Source organism: Arachis ipaensis, chromosome B08 (genome assembly GCF_000816755.2).
Source record: "Arachis ipaensis cultivar K30076 chromosome B08, Araip1.1, whole genome shotgun sequence".
In the NCBI taxonomy this organism is placed as follows: Eukaryota; Viridiplantae; Streptophyta; class Magnoliopsida; order Fabales; family Fabaceae; genus Arachis; species Arachis ipaensis.
The window spans coordinates 126,443,748-126,466,268 of NC_029792.2; the positions used below are offsets into that span (position 1 = coordinate 126,443,748).

The 22,521-nt window shown below is 39.1% G+C and overlaps 1 protein-coding gene and 1 long non-coding RNA gene across 2 annotated transcripts in view; both read right to left on the reverse strand.

Moving 5' to 3' along the window:
- Window positions 6,977-22,521, reverse strand: part of LOC110265391 — a 28,225-nt gene continuing 12,680 nt past the window's right edge. The window contains exons 3-4 of the mRNA XM_021108370.1: window positions 19,807-19,813; window positions 6,977-7,170 (exon numbers count right to left, since the gene is read on the reverse strand). Of these exons, the coding sequence (XP_020964029.1) occupies window positions 6,992-7,170; window positions 19,807-19,813 (186 nt within the window). The 3' untranslated portion in view covers window positions 6,977-6,991. The remainder of the gene's footprint in view (window positions 7,171-19,806; window positions 19,814-22,521) is intronic.
- Window positions 13,455-14,649, reverse strand: LOC110266126. Its single transcript, XR_002353101.1, has 2 exons — window positions 13,762-14,649; window positions 13,455-13,571 (listed from the first exon to the last, which is right to left on the reverse strand). It is a non-coding gene; the product is annotated as an uncharacterized LOC110266126 (long non-coding RNA).

Below are 22,521 nucleotides of genomic sequence, written 5' to 3' on the forward strand. Positions count from 1 at the left end.
AGGGTAAAAATGGTATTTTCACCTTGTGTTCAGTTTCAAAATTTGGCTATCTTTTAGACGCATGTTATTCAATAAAGACAAAGAGGAGTTGGGAATAAATTTGGTATACTCCCACAAGATGAATGACTATTACTAAATTTGCAATGTCAATAAACCAAATTAGTTTATCAAATATCGTGAGTAAATTTTTTGGTGTTAAATCTCCAAATACACCATAATCTATGCATCCACAACGGACATTGAATATTGTTGTTGTTGCAACACTTATCTTTGAAACAATCATCATTGTTTTTAGTTCAAATAAAAATTTTATAGTGTCATATTTCATTAGAGCCATATTATTGTATACTAATCAATTTATAGAGAATAATCAAAAGACATACATTAAAATTTGTCCTATAAATTTAGTGTTGTCGCTTAGATTGCTAGAGTGTTTAAAAAAAAATTTGATTATACAGTTTCATTAACACTTTAAAAATTGAGCCTAAAACAAATCGCAAAAGTAACTTACCTAAACCGAGTACCAAAAGTCGGAGCATAACTAGTAAAGGGAAAAGATATGCACTTTACAAGCGAAAGGTTCATAATAATGCCAAACCTATCTTAGACCGAATTCTTCCACAACATGGCAAAAACAGCATCAAAAGTTATCAAAAATGACTTTATGTAAATTTTTACTAAATCATGAATGCCTAAAGAAATGGTTGCGCCAAATAATAAAAGATGATTAAAGCATTCATCTATACAAAAGCCACTACATATTTAAAGTAGTGGAGAAAGGTTTTTTAAGAGTAGTAAAATAAAAGAGAAATTGTTCCAACTATAAACTATTTCAAAACCAAATTGTTCATAAAGACCCACAAGTCGAGCCATCCAAATACTTTGAAATTAAAAAACTAAGAAGGAGGGATGTGTTCGTTGGAGGTCATATTCGTATCTTCGGGTTGCATGGAGGAGGTTGAGAGAATTTCTGGCCGAGAAGGAGTGGGCTCATCTTCCTCCCGAGGAGCTCCCTCAACTCGGATTTCAGAAGCCTTCAGGTTGGGCATAGGAGTATTTTCCTCATCTTTTGGCACTGGGACAATCTTCCCATCAACCATAGTGTTGTCAGGACTAATGAGGGAGAGGTCCACCTTGGGAGCTATAACCTGGAACTGTGCCTTTAAATTCTCAACCAACTCGTCTATTCCTTGAGCTATACTTTCCTCCAAATCCACATACTTCTCTCTCGACTTTACGACCTCATCCATCAAATCTAGTTTCTTCCCAAAGACCCTGGTATAGCTCTCCTCAACCTTTTTTTTAGCCCTCCTCCAGGGCATAGGTAGCTTCAGATTGCTTCATCCTCTCCCGAGCTCTAGCAAGGTCACCCATTAGGACCTCCTTTTCCTTCTCTAAATCCAACTTAGTCTCCATTAACAATGCCATTTCAGCCATCAGACCAGACAAAGATCGCTGAGTGGCACCCAAGGGAGTCTCCCCTAGTTGTTTTAGAAGCACCGAACAAACCCTGGCCATTTTTATCCTACCTCGGACCAGGACTTGAAGGTGGTTCTTGATAGAAACATCGTCCATCCTAATATCATTATAGGAAAAAATGTGTTTCTCACAGAAAGCCACGGGGTCAAAGCCATGGTCATACACACTTGCCAACTCTAAGGTCTTACGTTTCTTAGGCCTCGACTCAAGAACCGGTGGCGCAAGAGGAATTAATTGACTACCAGGATCAACAAGCAGATTTGAAGAAGTAGGAGTGGGGTCAGGAGTGACCTTAAGGGAGGTAGAAGTTCCCGAGTCTGACTTAGAAGGTGAGGAGAAGTCGCCCAAATCACCGGCTTCTCTCAGCTGTATATTCGGGGCAACAGCGTTCTTCCTGGCTGAGCGAAGAGTTTTCATTGCTGCCAACTTTCCAGCCATACTTTTCTGTACGACATCAAAGTCAGATTACACTAGACAACAAAATAAAAAATAAATTTATATCTCATATCTATGAGATGAAAAGAAAATGCTACCTACCTCGGACTGGATTTGGTTGGGGCTCGCTAAGAACTTCTTTGTGTCCAAATTAGGTAGAAGTGTTCATGGGCCGGGTGAAACTGGGTTTGTCTTGACCCAGACCCGGCCCTAAATATACACCGAGTCTATTTTTTAGACCCTAACTCAACCCTAAACTCGATGAAACCTAAATATTTTTGGGCCACAACTATATCCGGTCCAAACCGGATGAAAACCGGATCTTTAAAGCTTTAACAATAATTTATAAAGAAACTTATTTATAAAAAAAAACTTATTTATGATGCACTTATTTATAAAGAAGAAATTTGTTATCGAAAAGTTGATATTCATATTTGAACTTGAATTTGTCCATAAATTCTAATTTGATGCTTCTTTGATCTATTTTCTAATTCAACAAGTGTGATTAAAAATAAAACAATATGCTTATAATTAATATAACATAATATTGAAATTAATTTAAAACATATATATCTTTTTTAGTTCCCTTAGGATGAACATGGGCCGGGTGAAGCCAGGTTCGCTTTGACCTGGACCCGGCTCGAAATAATATCCGTGTCTATTTTTGAGACCCTTACCCGACCCTGGACTCGGTGAAATCACACCAAATTAGCCCCTAAAATGTTTGGGATTGGGCCGGGTCTTCGGGTCTGGCCGGGCCATGTGAACCCCTAAGATTAGGAGCTCGCCCCCAACACTCCTGGAATAAGGTAACTACACTCTCCTCAACTTCATCCAAGTCGTCCAAACCATACCTAATAACTACGGAGTTCTCCTCCCAATCTACAGGAAAAAAGGTATCATCACTCTCATTCAAAAAGAAATGACGAACACCCTTCACAAATCAAATTTTGAAGAAGTAATTTTTGAAATCATGGAAAGAATCATCAAAAATAGCAAAGACCTTTCGCCCTTGAATAGCTCGGAAGGATACCCAGCCCTGCTTCTTGGAGCTAAAGGGTTTTGTAAGAACAAAGAGGTAAAAGAAAATTTTAACAAAAGGAGCAACATCATGGGCATGACAAAGAAGTTGATAGATTTTCAAAAAAACCCCAAGAATTGGAATGAAGCTGGGAATGGGCAATATTACAGAGCCTAAGAACCTCGAATTCAAAGTCAGAGAAAGGAATGCTAACTCCCAATTTTTTGAAGAAACAATCATATACGTATGTAAAATGACGTTCCGACTTGTCAAGTCGGGGAAAACAAACCCTCTCCTGGGGTCGGCAACTACAATCTCATATTTTCTCTCATACTCCCGACTTAGACATAACCTATGGTGCCTACGAAAAGTCTCAGCATACTCTTTATCAATAATAGGGACATTAGTAAGAATAGATATATTTACCCAGGTCAAGTCGGACGAAACTTTAGAGGACATGTTGTGAATTACTGAAGGATACATAAAAGCTATACCTACAATACAACAAAAGGAAATTCATCACTACAAGTTGGGCAAAACAAAAACATCGAGCAAAAAATACAAGAGATCGGGTCGCCTTTAACAAAAGGATACCAGAACCTCTCGTGTGCAAAACAACCACACCACATCAATAAGTGTAGAAATGGCACCTTCCTCAAAAATGCATAAGGGCACCATTTGGGGACAACACAAGATCAAACCCACATTCAGATTCACAACAACAATAAACAACACTTCAAATAAATATTGAAGAAAAGGAACAACATTTTCAAGGTTTTCGACATTCGTAGGAAAAAATGCAGAAACAGACAAGAAACTTTCTAACAAAATCATCTTTTCACAAAAACGATTCGAGAAAGAAGAACATTATTGAGTAAAAACACAAGAATACAAGTTCAAAAGGTAAAAGAGCTAACCTCGAAGGAGCAAGAAGCATGATGAACACACAAGCAGCAAAAACACGAACGTTCCCTCAAGAAAACGCGAAGCGAATCCCTCTGAAACTTAAGAAGAAATCTCGAAGGTAAAAGCAAGTTCTAGAAGATGAAAAGTTTTTGGTGAATGCAAAACACTTTCAGAAAGAAGCAAAAAAGAAGAAAGAAAAAAAGAAATGAATATTTATAACACATCAAAGGCAAAAAAGTAATTTTGCATCTCTCATTAATGAGGCACAGTTACCAAGGTATCTATTGAATAACATGCATAAATTACGAAAAGATGTAGTGCCTCATAATTCTAAATCACGTCGAGCACCCGACCTAGCAAAAGCGATTTGTCCGATCTGGTATTTTACTCTACAGAAACAAATCTGATCTACAAATGCTTGAATCCGAACTAGTAAAAGCTCGGACTCAAGTAGAGACACTGTTCATACCCTAGCCCAAAAATATAGCCAGACCCAAAAATGAATAAAAGCCCACCTAAAAAAGGTAGCCTCATCTACTTCTACCCGACCTCATAGAGGTCGGGCACAACAACTACTCAGAGTTACTTATTTGAACAAGTAACTAACTCCTAAGATATCTCCTATTCATCTAGAAGGGAGATCTAAACAATTTCTCTAGAACTACTCTAAAATGTGGTTATCTTTTCCACTATAAATACACTGATAACTTCAGGTACATTCAGAATCCAATCTACTAAAAAACCTACTTTAAACTCTTGCTAACTTAGGTATCGAAGTCCCTTGTAGATACTACCCCCACTTCCTCATGAGAAACTCGGACAATGGCACCTCGGCATCAACAGAAGTCGGACGTTGCCCTAACAGGAGTCTAGACCTCACGTTCAGACCCAAAAGTAATTTCGTTTCAAGTAACCCTCGAAACATTTATTATAGATTTAATTATTTTATTATGATAAGTATAATTATTTTAATAATTAATTATTTTATTAAAAAATATATAAAATAATATATGTAAATATATACAAATATATAATAAATAATTAACAATATTTTTAAAAACCATAAATTTTGCATGGCAAAACTAATTCTCTTTCGTTTTAAATATTCTTTTGAAATTATCCTTCTCTTCGTAAACAAACATCATATTAATATATTTAGATGTAATTTCACGTAAATATATTAAATTTTTAGTTTATTAAGAATCAGTAAAAAAACTACCTTTATTTTAAAAACGGAGAATAAATTAAAAAAGATGTACCTGAATTTCAACGAGAAGAGTAGAAAATGCATATGCAAAGGCAATGTTTCCAAGAGCTAGGAATATCCCAGCACTCTCACTACAAGAAAAATTGGTTTTATCGACAAATTTTTAGTGGTCATAACACAATGGTTATTATTAATTTTGTTTAAATTATGTTTTAGTGGTAATTATACATTTGTCATTTGTTTCGAAAGTTATCTGAAACCGGATGATAACTGGGCTGGTGTGTAAAGCCCAAGAATTCAAGGAGGGTGATCTCCGACTTGTTCTACGACAAGGAGTCACCGTCCGAGTAGTGTGTGAGCAGATGGGGGTGGTACCTGCAAGACACTCCGAGACCTAGGTCAGTAAGAGATTAAGCAAGTTTTTAGAGTATTGGAACTTGTATTTACCTGAGTGTGTCAGGGTATTTATAGGAGATGAGCCAATAACTGCCGTTGAAATAGTTCCACTTCTGATGGTGGGTAACCGTCCTTTTATCTTAGAGTTGTTGGGATCTCTTTTCTAGACGTGGGGGAGAGATTTGGAGAGGTAGTTACTCACTTGGATAAGTGTTAATTTCCTGCTTGCGCCGAATCCGACTTCTTTGAGGAAGTCGGTCAAGTGTGGGAGGCCAATCTTCTAGGTTGTGCCTTTTGACTGGGTTGGGCCTAGCCTATTATTTGGGTTAGGGTATGAACAGTGTCCCTACTCGAGTTCGATCTCTTTACTATGAGTTGGACTCGAGCATTGGTTGAACTCGGGGATACTTAGGTCGATATTCTCCTTTCAAGTTGGAAAACCGACGTGATTTCGGTTTTAAAACCTACGTGATTTCAAATTATCAACTGTCACGTCCTTTTGGCTTTTCGCATTTACACGTGGAGAGCGGTTACATTGGTAATGTCGCCTCTCTTTAATGAGCTATTTTACAATAATGCCCCTGGTATCTTATAAATACCTTTCCCTCCTTTCTCTTTCTTTTCTTTCGCCTTCTCTTCGAACTATCTTTTTTGTTCTTTCGCGCTTTCTTTCCTCACTCAAACCATTTGGCTTCCATTGTTAGTGCTTCACAATGCTTGCCCTGCCATTCGTTGGGACTCCCCTTTCTTGACTTTTTTCAAAAAGCTTAGTTCTTCACTGCTTCTCCGTTTTTACAGCATTTTCCTCTGCTTTCATGTTTAGTGTTAGTTGTGTGTGCATCTTGGCTTGCGATAAGGGTTTTTGGGAATTTTTGCACCTTTCTTTAATGAAAGATAGATTCTTTGTGATTGCTTGCTTGGTTCCTGCCTTTGGTTCAACTCTGTTTTTGATGATTTTCTTTTTCTTTGTGCAAATGTAGGTATATATATTTTTCCATTTTTGAAAATGTCTTTCCGAATTATTGAGGCTTTGTTAAAATAGGTAGATGCTTCTGTCCTTTCTGAATACCCAATAGTAGATGATATTTTTATAACCGAACTCAAAAAACACCATAGGATATGTAGTCTTGATGCTGATGAACCCAAATACGAGTTAGTGGTCCTAGACCCTGAGGACAAAGTTTGTTGTGGGAGGTCTAATGACTCTGACCCCCACTTTGTTTTTATGTATGATTGCCTATTTACTCGCTTAGGTGTTACCTTCCCCTTCTCTGACTTTGAAATGGAGGTATTGTCCCATTGTAGGGTAGCTCCTACCCAACTCTATCCCAATTCCTGGGGTTTTCTCAAAATTTACCCGCTTGTCAGCCAAGAACTCGACTTCCTGATGTCATTAAAGATATTTTTCTATCTTTTTCACTTAACAAAACCCTTTAGTGCTTTGAATAAACAAAACAAACAACAATGGGTGTCCTTTCGAGCCATTCAAAACTGGAAAGTTTTTTCTATTTTTGACGAGTCTTTTCACGACTTCAAAAATTTCTTCTTCAAAGTTCAAGCCGTTGAAGGCCATCACCCCTTTTTTCTAAATGAAAGCAATGAACACTGATTTCCTCTATACTGGGTCGAAGCCTCCCCTGTAGAGAAATATAACCTGGTAGATTTGGACGAGGTAGAGGAGGTTGTGGTAGAGTTTTTTCGAGAGGCTTGGGGACGGGCTCCCAACCTGGACACCAAGAAATTTCTTCTTGGATCTCTGAGCTATGTCAGGACCGAGCTAGGTAGTTTTTATTTTTGATTTTGTTGGAAAATTTGCTTACTTCCGACTTGTGTGCTAATTATTTTTACTTATCTTTTCAGAATAAATGAAAAGCGGGTCGAAAGCTTACCAAAAGGTGCAGGCAGCCAAGAGGAATGCTCGTACCCGAGCTGCTGCATAAGAGGTTGGGACCTCTGCCACTCCTCCTTCTCAAAGCTCAGGTTTGGGAACTTCTTCTTCTCAGCCAATTTTGGTAAATCCAATTCCTACTACTCCTCTCCTCCTCCTGCCCCTACCCCCCTCCCCCCAGTTCTTTCCTCCTTAGGAATCTAAAAAGAAAAAATGCAAGACCTCAGAAGCCAGTGCCTCTAACGTCGGGGACACCGGTTTTGACGGGGTGAAGTTTACTAGGAAGCACATCCTTCCATATATTCAAATTGCTATTGATGATGCTGCTATCCGAAATCATCTCAAGTTTTAATTCAAGGAGGAATTCGGAATGTCAGGGTCTGTACCTCTCTTCTTGATGTTCTGGAAAAAAATCCTTTGAGGGCTACCCAGCATTCTTTGGAGAATCTTCAAGAGCAAATTGCTATGTATCAAGAAGATGAGAAGAGGTTACAGGAGGAGAATGCCCAGCTGAAGGAAGAACTTTCCCAAGCCCGGGAAAAAGAGAAGCAGTTACTGGCTTGTTATGCAATGGCTGAGGAGTTGAAGGAAAAGGCTAAGCAGGACTATGTCAGGGTCTTTTCAGCCAATCTTAATTTGAAAAAAGACTTGGAGCTGCTCTGGGAGGGTTACCAGGACTTGGAGGACTCCATTGTTGAGGGCACTGAAGAGGTGTTCAGGGTGTTGAAGGAACATGTCAGAGTTATTACTCCCGACTTGGACCTATCACCTCTTCATACTGACAAGATTATCATCAATGGAAAGATAGTTTCTCCTCCCCGTCCTAAGACTGACTCCGAGCTGAAGACGGCGGGGCAACACATAATTGAATCCCCCCTCGTGAAGTCGAACTGCCGAGTTCTTCTACAGCTCCCGAGGTGGTTCCAGCTTCTGATGCCGAAGAGATTCCTCCGATCCCCTCGACTCCTACAGCCGAGCCGATCTCCTCTCCTGGCGATGACTCGAACCCTTTAATTGGCCCTTGTTAGTACTCTTTTTAAGGCCCGGTTTGTGGGTCCTTTCATGAACAATTTATTTATTTTTTTATATTTTTGTTTAAGTAGGGCTCTTGACTTTCGATCCTTTTTAATAGGATCTTTAAAAACTACCACTCTTTGGTCCTTTTTAAATAGGATCCTTAACAAAGTAGCCGTTTTTGTTTATGCGATGAAATTTTTCTTTTGCTGTTTGATAAGGCTTTTATTTTTAGTTTTAGGAGGCTTTTGCGAAAAACCTTTGCTGTTCAGTAGTGTTTTAAGAAAACTTCTTGTTGAGTAATCTTTATCTTGGCAAGGTCTTTATGAGAACCTTTACCCTCTATCCCTTAAGGGACTTTCGCATTTTTCGTTTTCCATTACTTTAATCACTCACGTCTAATTTCGCTTTGCCTATTGAATCGTTTTCATAACTTAGGTTATTTTTGCGATGCATTTTGTTCTGCTTGGGGGCTTTCCGACTTATAAATCACTTGCCTTGTAATGCCAAGTTGTTATGATCATCTTTTTACAACCTCTTTACACCGACTTGTACCTCGTCACATCATCTTACCGACCATTTAGGTCGAGCAACAGATTTTCGTGCTTTTTCGAGCTTAAGTTGGGGCGTATCGTGGAAATAATAATGGAACTTTCAAAGAAGAATAAATGTAATCATTAACGAAATATAACTTTACAAGGATGCTTTGGCTACTAAGGGACTAAAATTTCTCTTGCCCCTAGCCCTCGCTTTGATGCCTCATTAAAACCCCCTTCAGAAAAATCCTCTTTGGGAAAAAACCATGAAGTCGGAAAAAAGAGTACACCAGAGAGCAAGGTTCTCTTCTAGCTATAATACCTTTTCATGTTGCAACCGTGCCACGACCGGGGGAGCTCGGATCCATTTAGGTCAGCCACTTTGTAATAGCCTTTTCCCAAGACTTCAACTATCTTGTAAGGTCCCCTCCAGTTTGCAGCAAGTTTTCTCTCGCCCGACTTGTTCACTCCGATGTCATTTCATATCAGGACTAAGTCGTTGGTGGTGGAGCTCTTTCGAATGACCTTTTGATTGTATCTATTCGTCATCGTTTGCTTTAACGCTCTTTCTCTTATTTGGGCTTGCTCTCGGACCTCTGGAAGTAGTTCGAGTTCTTCTTTGTGGGCTTGGACGTCTCCAACCTCGTTATAAAATCTCACCCTTAAACTTTGCTTATTTATCTCAACAAGAATCATGGCTTCTATGTCATAAGCAAGTTGGAAAGGTATTTCTCCAATGGTTGAATGAGGTGTCAATCTGTATGCCCATAATACCTGAGAAAGTTCTTCAGCCCATGCCCATTTTGCATCCTGCAGCCTCTTTTTTAACCCTTCCAATATAACCTCATTGGCAGCTTCAGCCTGCCCATTGGCTTGGAGATGCTCTACCGATGTGAATTGGTGCTTAATTTTCATGCTGGCCACTAGGCTTCTGAATGTAGAATTGGTGAATTGGGTACCATTATCTGTAGTAATGGAGTGAGGAAATCCAAATCGAGTAATGATATTTTTGTATAGGAACTTTTGACTTCTTTGTGCCGTAATAGTAGCTAATGGCTCTACTTCTATCCATTTGGTGAAATAATCCACTTCTACAATAAGGTATTTTACTTGTCCAGGTGCTTGGGGGAAAGGTCCGACTAGATCCAGTCCCCATTTTGCGAAAGGCCATGGAGAAGTTATATTAATAAGCTCTTCTTGGGGAGCGACGTGAAAATTGGCATGCATCTGGCAAGGTTGGCACTTTCTAACGAAGTCGGTAGCGTCCTTTTGCAGAGTTGGCCAGAAGAACCCAGCTAAGATCACCTTCTTTGCTAGGGACCTTGCTCCGAGATGATTTCCATAAATACCATTGTGCACCTCTTCCAGGACTTCTCCCGTCTTGGAATTCGGAATGCACTTTAGCAATGGTGTAGATATCCCCCTTTTATAGAGGACGCTCCGTACCAAAGTGTAGTTCTATGCTTCCCTCCGAATTTTCTTACCTTCTTTCTCTTCCTCGGGTAGGATGTCGAATTTTAAATATTCGATCAGGGGGTCATCCATCCGAGATCTAGGCCGAAGATAGGCAGGACATCCATCTTGTTGTCGATTTTTGTGATAGAGGGCTCCTGGAGAGTTTCTTGTATCAGGCTTCTGTTATTTCCTCCTGATTTGGTACTTGCTAACTTAGAGAGAGCATCAGCTCTACTGTTGTGCTCCCGGCTTATACGCCTGACCTCGGTAACTCAAAATTGCCAAAGATGCTCAAGTGTTTTTTCCAAGTACATTTTCATATTGGAATCTTTCGCCTGATACTCTCCATTTATTTGAGAAGTTACTGTTCCGAGGGTTACCTGAAACTGTAGGTCGATCTCGGTCGAGATCTTCTGTACTGGTCGGAGCCGACGTGTCCGGCAGGTGGATAGCGGCCGGAGCTGGTGCGTCCGACTTGTTGGACTGAGAGTGCTGCTGATCCTTTGTCACCGAAGGGTGGGAGGTACCTGCAAGGGACTCCGATGCTTAAGTTAGCAAGGGTATTAAGCAGGTTTTATGTAGAATCAGAGTATGAGTTATACCTGGGTGCTCTAGTGTATTTATAATGGTGAGATGTGACCTTCTTTGGATAAGATAAGTTAGTTATCTTTATCTTATCTTATCTCTTGTTGAGGTCACCTTATCTTCCATGGAACCGCCCTTATTTCAATTGGCTTGGGCTACCTTTGGATCTGGGTCGTATTCCTTGAGTTGGGCCCTTCTTTGGGCTTTTCCTGTCGTTTTGGCCGACTTCTTCGTAAAGAAGTCGGTCCGCTTGACCTAAAGAGGTCGGTCGCTTTGCTACTGAACATCTCGGCTCGGTCAGCTCGACCCATGGTATGAACAGTGCCCCTGCTTGAGCTCGGTCTTCTTTTTGAGGTCGAGTTCTTGACTTTGGTCCTTCTCTAGTGAAGCCAAACTCAAGCATTTTGTCGATTCCCTTTGTAGCAGCTTTTGAATGCAGAACGTTTCCTCTAAAAGCGCGCGCTTTTATATCAGCGCTTTGGGAACGTGCGAGGGTTTAACTCTTTCATTAATTAGCATTAATTACCCATTTCCCTTTGGCTCTTTATTTTTAATTTTGAAAACTCAGAAACGTTTTCTCTTTTTTTTGCTTTCTTCGTAACCTCTTCGCAACTTCTTTCTCTGCTCTCTTCGCTCTCTGTCTTTCGTTTGCGCTTCTGCTTTCTTGCGTTGCGGCGTCGCTTGGCGATTTTCTGGGCAGCTTTCATTTCTGCGCCTCCATTTTCTCCTCGAAGCTTCTTTCGTCTCCAGGTTAGTCCCATTTCGTGTTTTCTCGTTGTTTTTGGCTTTGTGATGAGGTTTTGATTTTGATCCACCTTTAGAGAAAGTTTGGATCTTTCTGTTTTCGTTGTGCCCTATTGTTGCTGAAATGTGCGTTCTGAGAGTTTCTTCATCTTCTGCATGATCCTTTTTGCTTTTGCTTAATGCTTTTAGGGCTTTGCATGTTCTTGTTGTTTTTGTTCTGATACCGATACCCAGAAAAATCCGCATATGTTCCTCACTTTATTTGAAGGTTGCTTTTGTCTGATTCTGAAAAAGGTTACATCTTTAATGGTTTCTGTTTGGCGTGCTTGATGTTTAGGGATGATTTTTGCTGGTTTAGACTGTAAGGCAGTGATTTTGATGACTTTTTGTGTTTTACTTTGATGGAAAATGCTTGCTATTTGAAGTCTTCTTTTCTTGTTTGAGAGATGCTGGGGTGCGAGAAGTAGATTTTTCCTGAAAATCTTGCTTTGTTACTGCCTCCAAAGGATGCCCCAGGACTTTGGTTTTGAGTCTTGGGGTTTTCCTTTTCTGTTTATTCACTTGCATAGTATTGATCGAGTTGTTTTATCCCTTGTCCGAGATGTTTTTTAGTAATCCCATCTTCTTTTCTTATTTGTAGGATTAGTTGGCCTCATGTCTTCTCGCAATAACATTGTAGAGATGTCTTCCAGAGTTCCCAAGGGGATGTCCGATTGGCTGGACTCCCTTGTCTTGATGTGTGTTTCTGTTGTGGATGCTGAATTTTGCGTAGAGCTGAGGAAGCGCCATAGGATTTGTGGTAACAGTGCTCGAGAGGGGGATTATGAGCTTGTTGTTCCTGATCCTGATGAGAGAGTTTGTTTTCCGACCTCCATCGAGGGGGAGCGTCCCTTCTTCTACGCTTATGAATACTTCTTCAGTCAGTTGGACATTACTTTTCCTTTTACTTCTTTTGAGACCGACTTGTTGTGGTCGTGTAATATTGCCCCATCCCAGCTTCATCCAAATTCCTGGGATTTTATCAAAATTTTTCAGCTACTTTGTCAAGAATTAGGTGTAACACCTTCTCAGACTCTTTTCCTTTATTTGTTTGTTTCCGCCAAGCTTGGCCGTTCTTCAAAAAAGAAAGCTTCATGGGTTTCTTTCAGGTCCGCCCAGGGCCATAAAGTTTTTGCTATGTATGATGAGTCTTTTAAGGACTTCAAGAATTACTTCTTTAAAGTTCGCGCTGTCGAGGGGGCCCGTCCCTTTTTTCTTGATGAAAACGATGAGCCTTCTTTCCCTTTGGAGTGGCAGAAGGATGTGAGAGTGTCTCGCTATACCTGGGAGATGCTTGACGATGTCGAGCGTGCCTTTGTTGTTGTTCTTGAGGATTTATGGGGAGAACCACCCCATCTTGACACAAAAAGATTTTTGAATGACCCGTCCCTGGTTCGGACTGTTTTGGGTATTTGTCTGACTTGTTTCTGCACTTGTTCCTTAATTTTTGCTTCCTTTTCTTGTGATTTAACTCTTTGCTGTGGCTGATTCTGTTATTTGCAGAGATGTCAAAGAACAATGACTCCATGAAGGCCTTTAAAAAGGCAAAGAAGGCAACTGCTGCTCTAAACATCTCGGCCAAGGCGGCCGGAGAGGGGATCAACTCAAGTTCCAGTGAAGCCTCCTGTGCCGAGTTCTCTCGGGAGTTTTGGAGCGAAACCAATTTTGTTATAAAATTTGATTAACTTGCTTTATTGCTCTAAAACTTCAGAATTTTAAGAGTTGAGGATTGGGAGTTGTGAATTTTTGAATATTGGTGGTCAAAGCTAAAAAGAAACATATTTCAGCAAACTATGCATCAACTTCCAATGCTTGTAACTCTTAGAATTGAATAGCAATTGGGTTGCAACCAAGACACACTTGTTTCTGGATGAGCTAGGAGTTCTCAAACCAAAATTTAGCTTAATTGGAGTTTTGTAATAAAAGTTATTCAAATTGAAAGGTACTAAGCTTATTGGCTACTAAAACAGATTTTGACTCATTTTTACTTAACCTCCAGGTAATGTAACTTCTTCATTAAAAATGGTATTAACTCAGAACCAATTGAGAAAAAAACCTGGATGAGTAAAGTTTAACTACATTAATTTTTAAAGTCATTGGATTTAACTTGAATTTTATATTGAATTTTGAATATCACATGATGCTGCTGTTTTTCTGGTTTTATGCACTGCAGAGCAGTCACGGGTTTTCCTTTATTCCTGAGGCTAGAGAAATCAGAAAATTATGATCTTTGGTTTGTTAGAAAGCTTATTTCAAGATGAACGCCTAGACATAAAGTTTGCGCAATTCCGAGTTCATTTATTATATTAAAAACAAAAAAGAAAATAGAGTGTCGAGGATGTCTTAGTGGTAGTCATGGGTTTGAGAAGTTAAAGTTTAATCTTCGTGTGATGTGATTGATTTAATGTTAGAGTTTGGTTGATTTTAAGATTATTCGATATTAAAGAGGTTGAGAAGAGTTTGATAAATGGTTTGGTCGGGACCCGGAAAGGGTAAACGTGATGAATTATAAGAGAAAGATGTGAAAGCTAAATGAATACATGTTGTTATGGCTATAAAGAACGAATGTAAGGAAATGATGATGATAAATGATGAGATTTGTGAATGACTGTGTGTGGCCAAAAAGGTCGATATGGCAAGTTGAGGACGGAAGTTCTCTCTCTTGTCGTGATGCAGATGTGGGAAAGGTGGAAAGGCACTCTCCTTCGTATTGTTTCCCCCACATTCTTTTCTAGTTGCAAGGTGGAAAGGCACACTCCTTCGATGTGGAAAGGCACTCTCCTTCGTATATCCTCCAGGAGAAGGTGGAAAGGTACACTCCTTCAATGTGAAAAGGCACTCTCCGTCGTTTATGATCCTCCTGGAGATGCGCAACCTTGAGACCAATGGCTGGGTTAGCTACCAGATGTGTCGGGTTCTGGCAAAATAACCGACACGTGAGCTCACGGCCAGTAGGATAGACATTCATCATATGCATATGTGTGCTTTGTTTGCTATGCTTTAATTGGGAATGCCTAATTGATATATATCACCTGCTACTTGTATATTTGCTACTTGTATTATTTGTTCATTACTTGTGCTTGAACTTGTTTGGTTGTTTGTTCCTGTTGCATTATGGATGATGGAAGGATGGAGAAAATGGAGAAATGGTTTGGTGATAGGTGTGGATTGAAATTGAGTAAGTTAGGTAGATTTAGAATACCTGCCCCTATTTATGGTTTTTGTTTAGTAATTAAGTTGGATAATTGAATAATGAAGTTCTAGGATTGCCTATTGCATTCTCAGGACCTTATTTATTATATGCGTGACACTTTTACCATGCTGAGAACCTCCGGTTCTCATTCCATATTATAGTTTTTCAGATGCAGGTCGAGGGGCTCCTCGCTAGGCGTCTAGATCTTGGGAAGCAAAATAGTCCTTGGGTGTATTTTGGTTTTCTATTTGTATATATGTATATATATGTTTAGCTTACTCTCCAAGTAACTTATGTATGCTACTCCTCTTAGAGGTTGAGGGAGAGATAGGAGTTATTTTGATATTATAGTGTATTTTGGGATATTTTGAGAACACTTATGTATGTTTATATGTATATATATACCCTCCGGCTAGCCTTAGCTTTGCAGGCTGAGTACAGAAAAAAAAGAAAGCTTCTATGCTTGAATATAGAGAACTTCCAGTGAGATGTGAAGAAGAAAATAAGAATGAAAATAGAGATATGAGAGAAAGAATTCGAATTAAAGGAGAGAAGAATTCGAAAATTAAAAAGCAAAAAGAGAAACTATAATTAAAATATTTTTTGTTTTTATTTTATTTATTTATTCAATTAATTCAAAATTAAGGAAAAAATTAAATGCTAATTAACTAAAAAGATTTAAAAATTGAGAAGTGATTTTCGAAAAAGAAGAGAGAGAAAGAAGTAAGAAGTTTTCCAAAATAGAAGAGAAGAATTAGTTAAAAAATTTTGAAAAAGAGGAAAGAGATATTAAACTTTTGAAATTAAAATAAGATAAAACAAGTAACTAATTAAGAGAGATTTGAATTTGGAAAAGGTTTTAAATTAAAAATAAGATAAGTTAGGTAGGTTTTAAAATTGAAAAAGAGAAAGATAAGATAAGAAAATTAAGAAAGATAAGTTTTAAATTAAAAAGATTTGAAATCAAAATTGAAAAGATGGTTTTTAATTTAAAAAGATTTGAAATTTAAATTTTAAAAGAAAAGATAAGAAAGAATCAAATTAAAAGAAAAGATTTGAAAAGATTTTAAAAAGATATTATTTTAAAAATTGAATTTTAACTTTACTAACAAAAAAATATCAAACTTAAAATTTTTAAATTAAGATAAGAAAGGAAAGTGGTATTTTTGAAAATTTTAAATAAAGAAAAAAAAAAGATATAAAAAAACTTTATTTTTGAATTTAATGAGAAAAAAGAAAAATAACAAAAAAAAACACCAAACATAAAAATTTTAGATCTAAGGACACTAGAATCTAAAAATTTAGAAGACAAACACCAAAAGACACCAAACTTTTTAAGATCAAAACAAAAAAAATAAACAAGAACAACTTGAAGATCAAGAAGAACAACCAAGAACAATTCAAAAATTCAAAGAAAACAAAGGACACACAAAGGACACCAAACTTAAAGATTGACACTAGACTCAAACAAAAGACACTATTTTTGAAAATTTTTTCGAAAAGAAAGCAAGAAAATTCGAAACTTTAACTAAAACAAGAACAAGAGACTCAAACAAAAGACAAAGATTACTAAAGAAAAGAAATATTTTTTAAAAGATTTTTGAAAAGAAAGTAAAAGACTCAAACAAAAGCAAAACTAAACTATAAAAATACCTAATCTAAGCAACAAGATAATCCGTTAGTTGTCAAACTCGAAAAATTCCTGTCAATGGCGCCAAAAACTTGGTGCGCGAAATTACAACTTGCACAATTGAACCAGCAGGTGCACTAGGTCGTCCAAGTAATACCTCAGGTGAGTGAGGGTCGATCTCACAGAGATTGTCGGCTTGAACAAGCTATGGACACCTTGTAGATCTTAGTCAAGCGGATATAAAAGTTGTTTGTTGTGAGAAATGCATAAAAACACACAAGAGAGAAGAACGAAAATACATCTTAGAATAGAGTCACACACCAATTGAAATTGAAATATAACAGTAATACTTTTATTAATCTATGAAACTCTGCAGAGCTCCTAACCTTAACCTAGAAGGTTTAGTAGCTCATACTGTACAGAAAGTAATGTATAACGTGTAGAGTGTCCAAGAGATCAAAAAGTTCCTAACAAGGGTGAACTCTTGTCTATATATAATAACCTAATAACTAAGAATTACAGAAATATGATAGGCTTAGGCTTGTAGTACAAAAATCCAATTTTGGAGACCACTTGGTGAGTGCTTGGGCTGAGCGGGTGAGCCACGAGTTGGTACTCCCCCTAGGGCGTTGAACGCCCTCTCTGGACTCCTCTTTGGGTGTTGGACGCCAGCTGCTCCCTCTTAGGCGTCCAGCGCTAGGAATGAGGTTGATAGCTAGCGTTGAACGCCAATTTTGGGCCTTCATTTCCAAAGACAAGTATGGACTATTACATATTGCTGGAAAGCCTTGGATGTTAGCTTTTCATAGCCGTTGAGAACGCTCCATTTGGACTTCTGTAGCTCCAGAAATGCTTGCTTGAGTGCACAGAGGTTAGATCTTGACAGCATCTGCTACGCTTTCCTTGCCTCTGAATCAGACTTTGACAAAACTCTTCGATTTCAGCCAAAAAATACCTGAAATCATCAAAAACCACAACTCAAAGTAGAATCCAAAAATGTGATTTTGACACTAAAACCTATGAAAATAAAATAAAACTTAACTAAAACATATTGAAAACTATATGAAAATGATGTAAAAAAGCGTATAAAATATCCACTCATCACGGGTTAAACGGCTAACTTGTGCGTCATGAGCTCGGCACCTATCCTGAGCATGTCGGCTGCTTTCCATGCAAAGAGATCAAAATTTTCTCGTAGGAGCTTTACGAGTTCTTGCTTCAGATCCTCTTTTAGATTAGCTCCTACGTTGGTGTTCTTTCCGACTTCTTACCCGATCTGGACTTCTTCCATTTTCCCTCCGGATTGTGGCCGTAATTCTTCTTTTACTCGGACTCCTACGAGTTCAATTGTGTTGACTTCCTTGTCTTTACCTCTCAGGTTCAGGCTTTCATTATAGCCTTTCCTTGCCAACCTCTGATTTTCACTGATGGCAGCTATCTCTTCTTGTGTTGGGAACCTCATGCAAAGGTGAGGGGTAGAAACAACCGCTCCCAACCGATTTAGGATTGTCCTGCCTATTAGGGCATTATAAGCTGAAGTTATGTCAACAACGATGAAGTCAATGTTTAAGGTTTTAGACTTCGTACCCTTTCTGAAGGTTATGTAGAGGGAGATGAAGCCGAGTGGCTTAATGGGAGCGTCTCCTAATCCGAAAAGAGTGTCCGAATAGTTTTTTAACTCATTTTTGTCAAGTCCCACCTTATCAAAGGCCGGCTTAAACAATATATCGGCTGAGCTGCCCTGGTCTACCAGGATTCTGTGTAAGTATGCATTGGCAAGAATCAGTGATTACTACCGGGTCGGCGTGCCCAAGTACGACTCCTTCTCCATCTTTGGTGAAAGAGATTGTTGGTAGGTCGGGACCCTCAGTCCCGACTTGATAGACTTCTTTTAGATGTCTCTTTCGAGACGACTTAGTGAGTCCTCCTCTGGCAAATCCCCCAAATATCATGTGGACATGTCAATCTGAAGATTGTGGGGAAGGACCTCTCTTTCCGAGGTCTTCGTCATCTTCTTTTTTCCTGATTGCGCGTCCTTTTCAAGAGATACCGGTCTAACCGACCTTCTCTGGCCAGCTTTTCTATCACATTTTTTAGGTTGTAGCAATCATTTGTTGAGTGTCCATAAAGCTTATGGTACTCATAATACTCGTTACGGCTTCCACCCTTTTTATTTTTTATTGGACGCGGGGGGAGGAAGCTTCTCGGTGTGACAGATTTTTTTGTAGACATCCACAAGGAAAACTCGTAACAGAGTATAGTGGTACCTTCTAGGCTTATCAGATCCAACTTTCTCTTTCTTTTTGGGCTCCCTTTCTTTTTCTTTCGACTGGTACGGATGTCCAAGTCGCCAATTTGGTTCTCTTAACCTGGCGTTTTCTTCCATATTAATGTACTTTTCAGCTCGTTCTTGTACATCGTTGAGGGTAGTCAGGTGTCCTTTTGATATGGACCGAAAGAAAGGTCCTTCTCGAAGTCCATTAACTAGCCCGATTATTATCGCCTCAGTGAGTACGTCTTGAATTTCCAAGCATGCTTTATTAAATCTTTCCATGTAGTGTCTCAAGGGATCTCCAACCTCCTGTTTTACTCCAAGTAGGCTAGGTGCATGCTTGACCTTGTCTTTTTAGATTGAAAATCGCGTGAGAAATTTGCGGGAGAGATCGTCGAAGCTGGAGACCGACCTAGAGGGTAGACTATCAAACAATTTCATGGCTGATTTCGTCAAGGTCGTTGGAAAGGACTTACACCTTGTGGCGTCCGAAGCCTCAGCCAAGTACATACGACTTTTGAAATTACTAAGGTGGTGTTTCGGGTCGGTAGTTCCATCGTACAAATTCATGTCAGGGCTTTTAAAGTTTCTAGGAATTTTAGCCCGCATGATGTCTTCAGTGAAAGGATCCTTTCCTCCTATCGGGGAGGCTTCTCGAGCTACGTGTGAACTTTTTCCTCAGAGGTCAACTTCTAGTTTAGAGAGTTTTTCCTCCAACTCTCTTCGTCGCTCGATTTCCCTGCGCAGATTTCTCTCTGACTCACGTTGTCGTTCTAACTCTTGTTCGAGTTGTGCAAGTCAACCGTGATGTCCATGTAGTAGCCCCATAAAGTCAGTAGAATGAGGTTGGTCTTTTCCTTCCGGGTGTCGGACTTCGGATGGAATCCTTCTGTGCTGGTGCTCGCATGAGGAACCTTCTCCGCGTTGTTCTTCGGATAGTGGGAGAGGCCCCACATGAGCTTGGTCGTTGTTGGCCATGTCTTGGTATTCAGGGCCTGATTCCGACGCTGTGCGTCCATCTTCTAGGTGATCATCTGCCATGGAGTGTTGACTTTTCAGATCCCCAGCAACGGCGCCAATGTTTCGAGGGTTACCTAAAACCGGATGATAATTGAGCTGGCATGTAAAGCCCAAGTATTCAAGGAGGGTGATCTCCGACTTGTTTTGTGACAAGGAGCCACCGTCCGAGTAGTGTGTGAGGAGATTGGGGGTAAAACCTGCAAGACACTTCGATGGCTAAGTCAGCAAGGAATTAAGCAGGTTTTTAGAGTATTGAAACTTGTATGTACCTAAGTGTGTCAGGGTATTTATAGGAGATGAGCCAATAATCATCGTTAAAGTAGTTCCACTTCTGATAGTGGATAACCGTCCCTTTATCTTAGGGTCGTTGGGATCTCTTTTCAAGAAGTAAGTGAGAGATTTGGGGAGGCAGTTACTCACTTGGATAAGTGTTAATTTCCTGCTTGCACCGAATCCAACTTCTTTGAGGAAGTCGGTCAAGTGTGGGAGGCCAATCTTCCAGGTTGGGCCTGGCCTATTATTTGGGTTAGGGTATGAACACCATTGTTACTAGATTTTATAATGGCAATTATTACTATTGCCACTAAATTAATACTCTCTTTCTATTTTTAATTCTATTTTTGGAAACACAACCATTTGTACCCATGAACTTTACGAACGCTGACAAAAATACCCATTACAAAAGGAAACTAATGTTGTATCCATCAAAGATGGATTCCGTACGACAAAAATACCCAAATCCTAAATTTATGTTGACTTTTTAATAAAATTCCAGAATTACCCCCACCATTATCTTCAACCCCTCCTCTCTTCTTTCACAAATCTCAAGCACCTCCATTGCCATTACCTTAACCACCTTCTATTCTCTACTATTCTACTAACCACCATTGCCGCCATCTTTCTACGCTGACGATGACAAAGACGACAACAATGCAACCAGGCAATCCATTCGTTCCCACGCAACGCTAGATAGAGAAGCTCCGGAAGTGAGACTGAACCGAGATCCAGCGCGCAAGATCCTGTGGTGCGATTCAACTCTTCCTAGGTCCACTTCAAACTCATAGACCCCATGGAAAAAGGTCCTATATTTAGAACAGTACAAATTACAAATTTATTATATAATTAACGAAGTTGAACTTTCTTACTCTCCCAAATCACCACCATCATGTGCAAGAATCCTGTGTTACTCACATGCGACCCCACCAAAGCGATCTTGCCAAAGTTTCAATTTTTAACATCCAAAGGTGTTTCTCCTTCTGACATTGTATTGAAAGTGATGGAGGAAGGGTGGTGATGGTAATGACGGTAATACAGTGTTGATAGGATTTGAGATTGGAGAAGTGATGATGAGAAGTAAAATTAAAAGTTAGAGTGAAGTTGTTGCTGTGACAGTGGAGAAGGAGGAAGATGAGGTTGACGGTTGGTGACAGTGGCAGTGATAATGGTGTTGGTGAAAGAGGTGGTAAAATTGATGAAAAGAATAAAGGGAGGGTTAAAATTTGCTAAAAGGGATATTGAGATTAGGGTTAGGAAAATGGTAATTTGGGACATTTAGGTATTGAGAGGTGTTTGAGATTTAGGAAAGAAGAGAGGAGGGGTTGAAGATAATAATGGGGGTAATTTTGAAATTTTATTAAAAAGTCAACATAAATTTAGAATTTCGGTACTTTTGTCGTACGGAATCCATTTTTGATGGATACATTAGTTTACTTCTTTAATAGGTACCTTTGTCAGAATTCGTAAAGTTCATGGGTACAAATAATTGTTTTTCCTCTATTTTTTCTCTTTCACGGCAATTAATATTATTGCCGCTAAATTTTTATTTTATTTTATTTCTATCTTCTTTGATTACTTGCCAATAGGGATCACAATAAAAAAATTCTCCCACCCTACCCTAACTCCCTAAGTGATGAACCAAAGAGAGAAACTCCACACCGGTACAACCTCAAGTACTTCCCTCCATCGCCGATAACCGTTGGAGATCTTGTTATCACCAACAATCGTTCATCAATTGATTGCATCGTCGTTCCTATTTTCATCCTCCACCTCATATCCGCATTGCTATCTTCGTTTCTTCGTTCCTCTCAGATCTATATCGCGATTTAGGTTCCTATCGCCAAGGACGAAACGACCGGCAGCATCGTCAATGGCGGCAAGGAAGTTCGACGCGAAGGTTGAGGAGCTCCTTACCGAATGCTCGCTCGTTTGGCTCTCTGTAAAATTCCAAACTTGAGCTCTTGCTCACCAAACTCCTTGCTCTCTGTCTCTCCTCCAATTCTGGCCATGTTCGCCAATGCTCATCTCTCAATTTATTTGTCAGCAATTTTGAGTGATTTAGCTTTTAAATTTGAAGATGCTAATGCTGATTTTTGTGAATACTTGTATTAATTGTGCAAATGTGAGATTAAACCTTTAGTCTAATTATTGTTTTGCATGTGCTATGAACTTGTCATTATCAACATTGAGTTAGTCTAAAAAAATTAAGGCCTCGTTAGATCTCTTCCATCTAATCATGGTGCAAGGGTCAACTACGAACTTCGAGCTGAATTATTAGTAATAAGATTCAGATACTAATAAGAATTATTTGTTGCAATTTTGAAATGTGATGTGCTGGACAAAGTATATTATGTCTAATTCTTCAAGTTAATTGTGCTCTGAATTTTAAAATTTTGTGGCAGTGGTTTTCTTTCTAAAACTTATG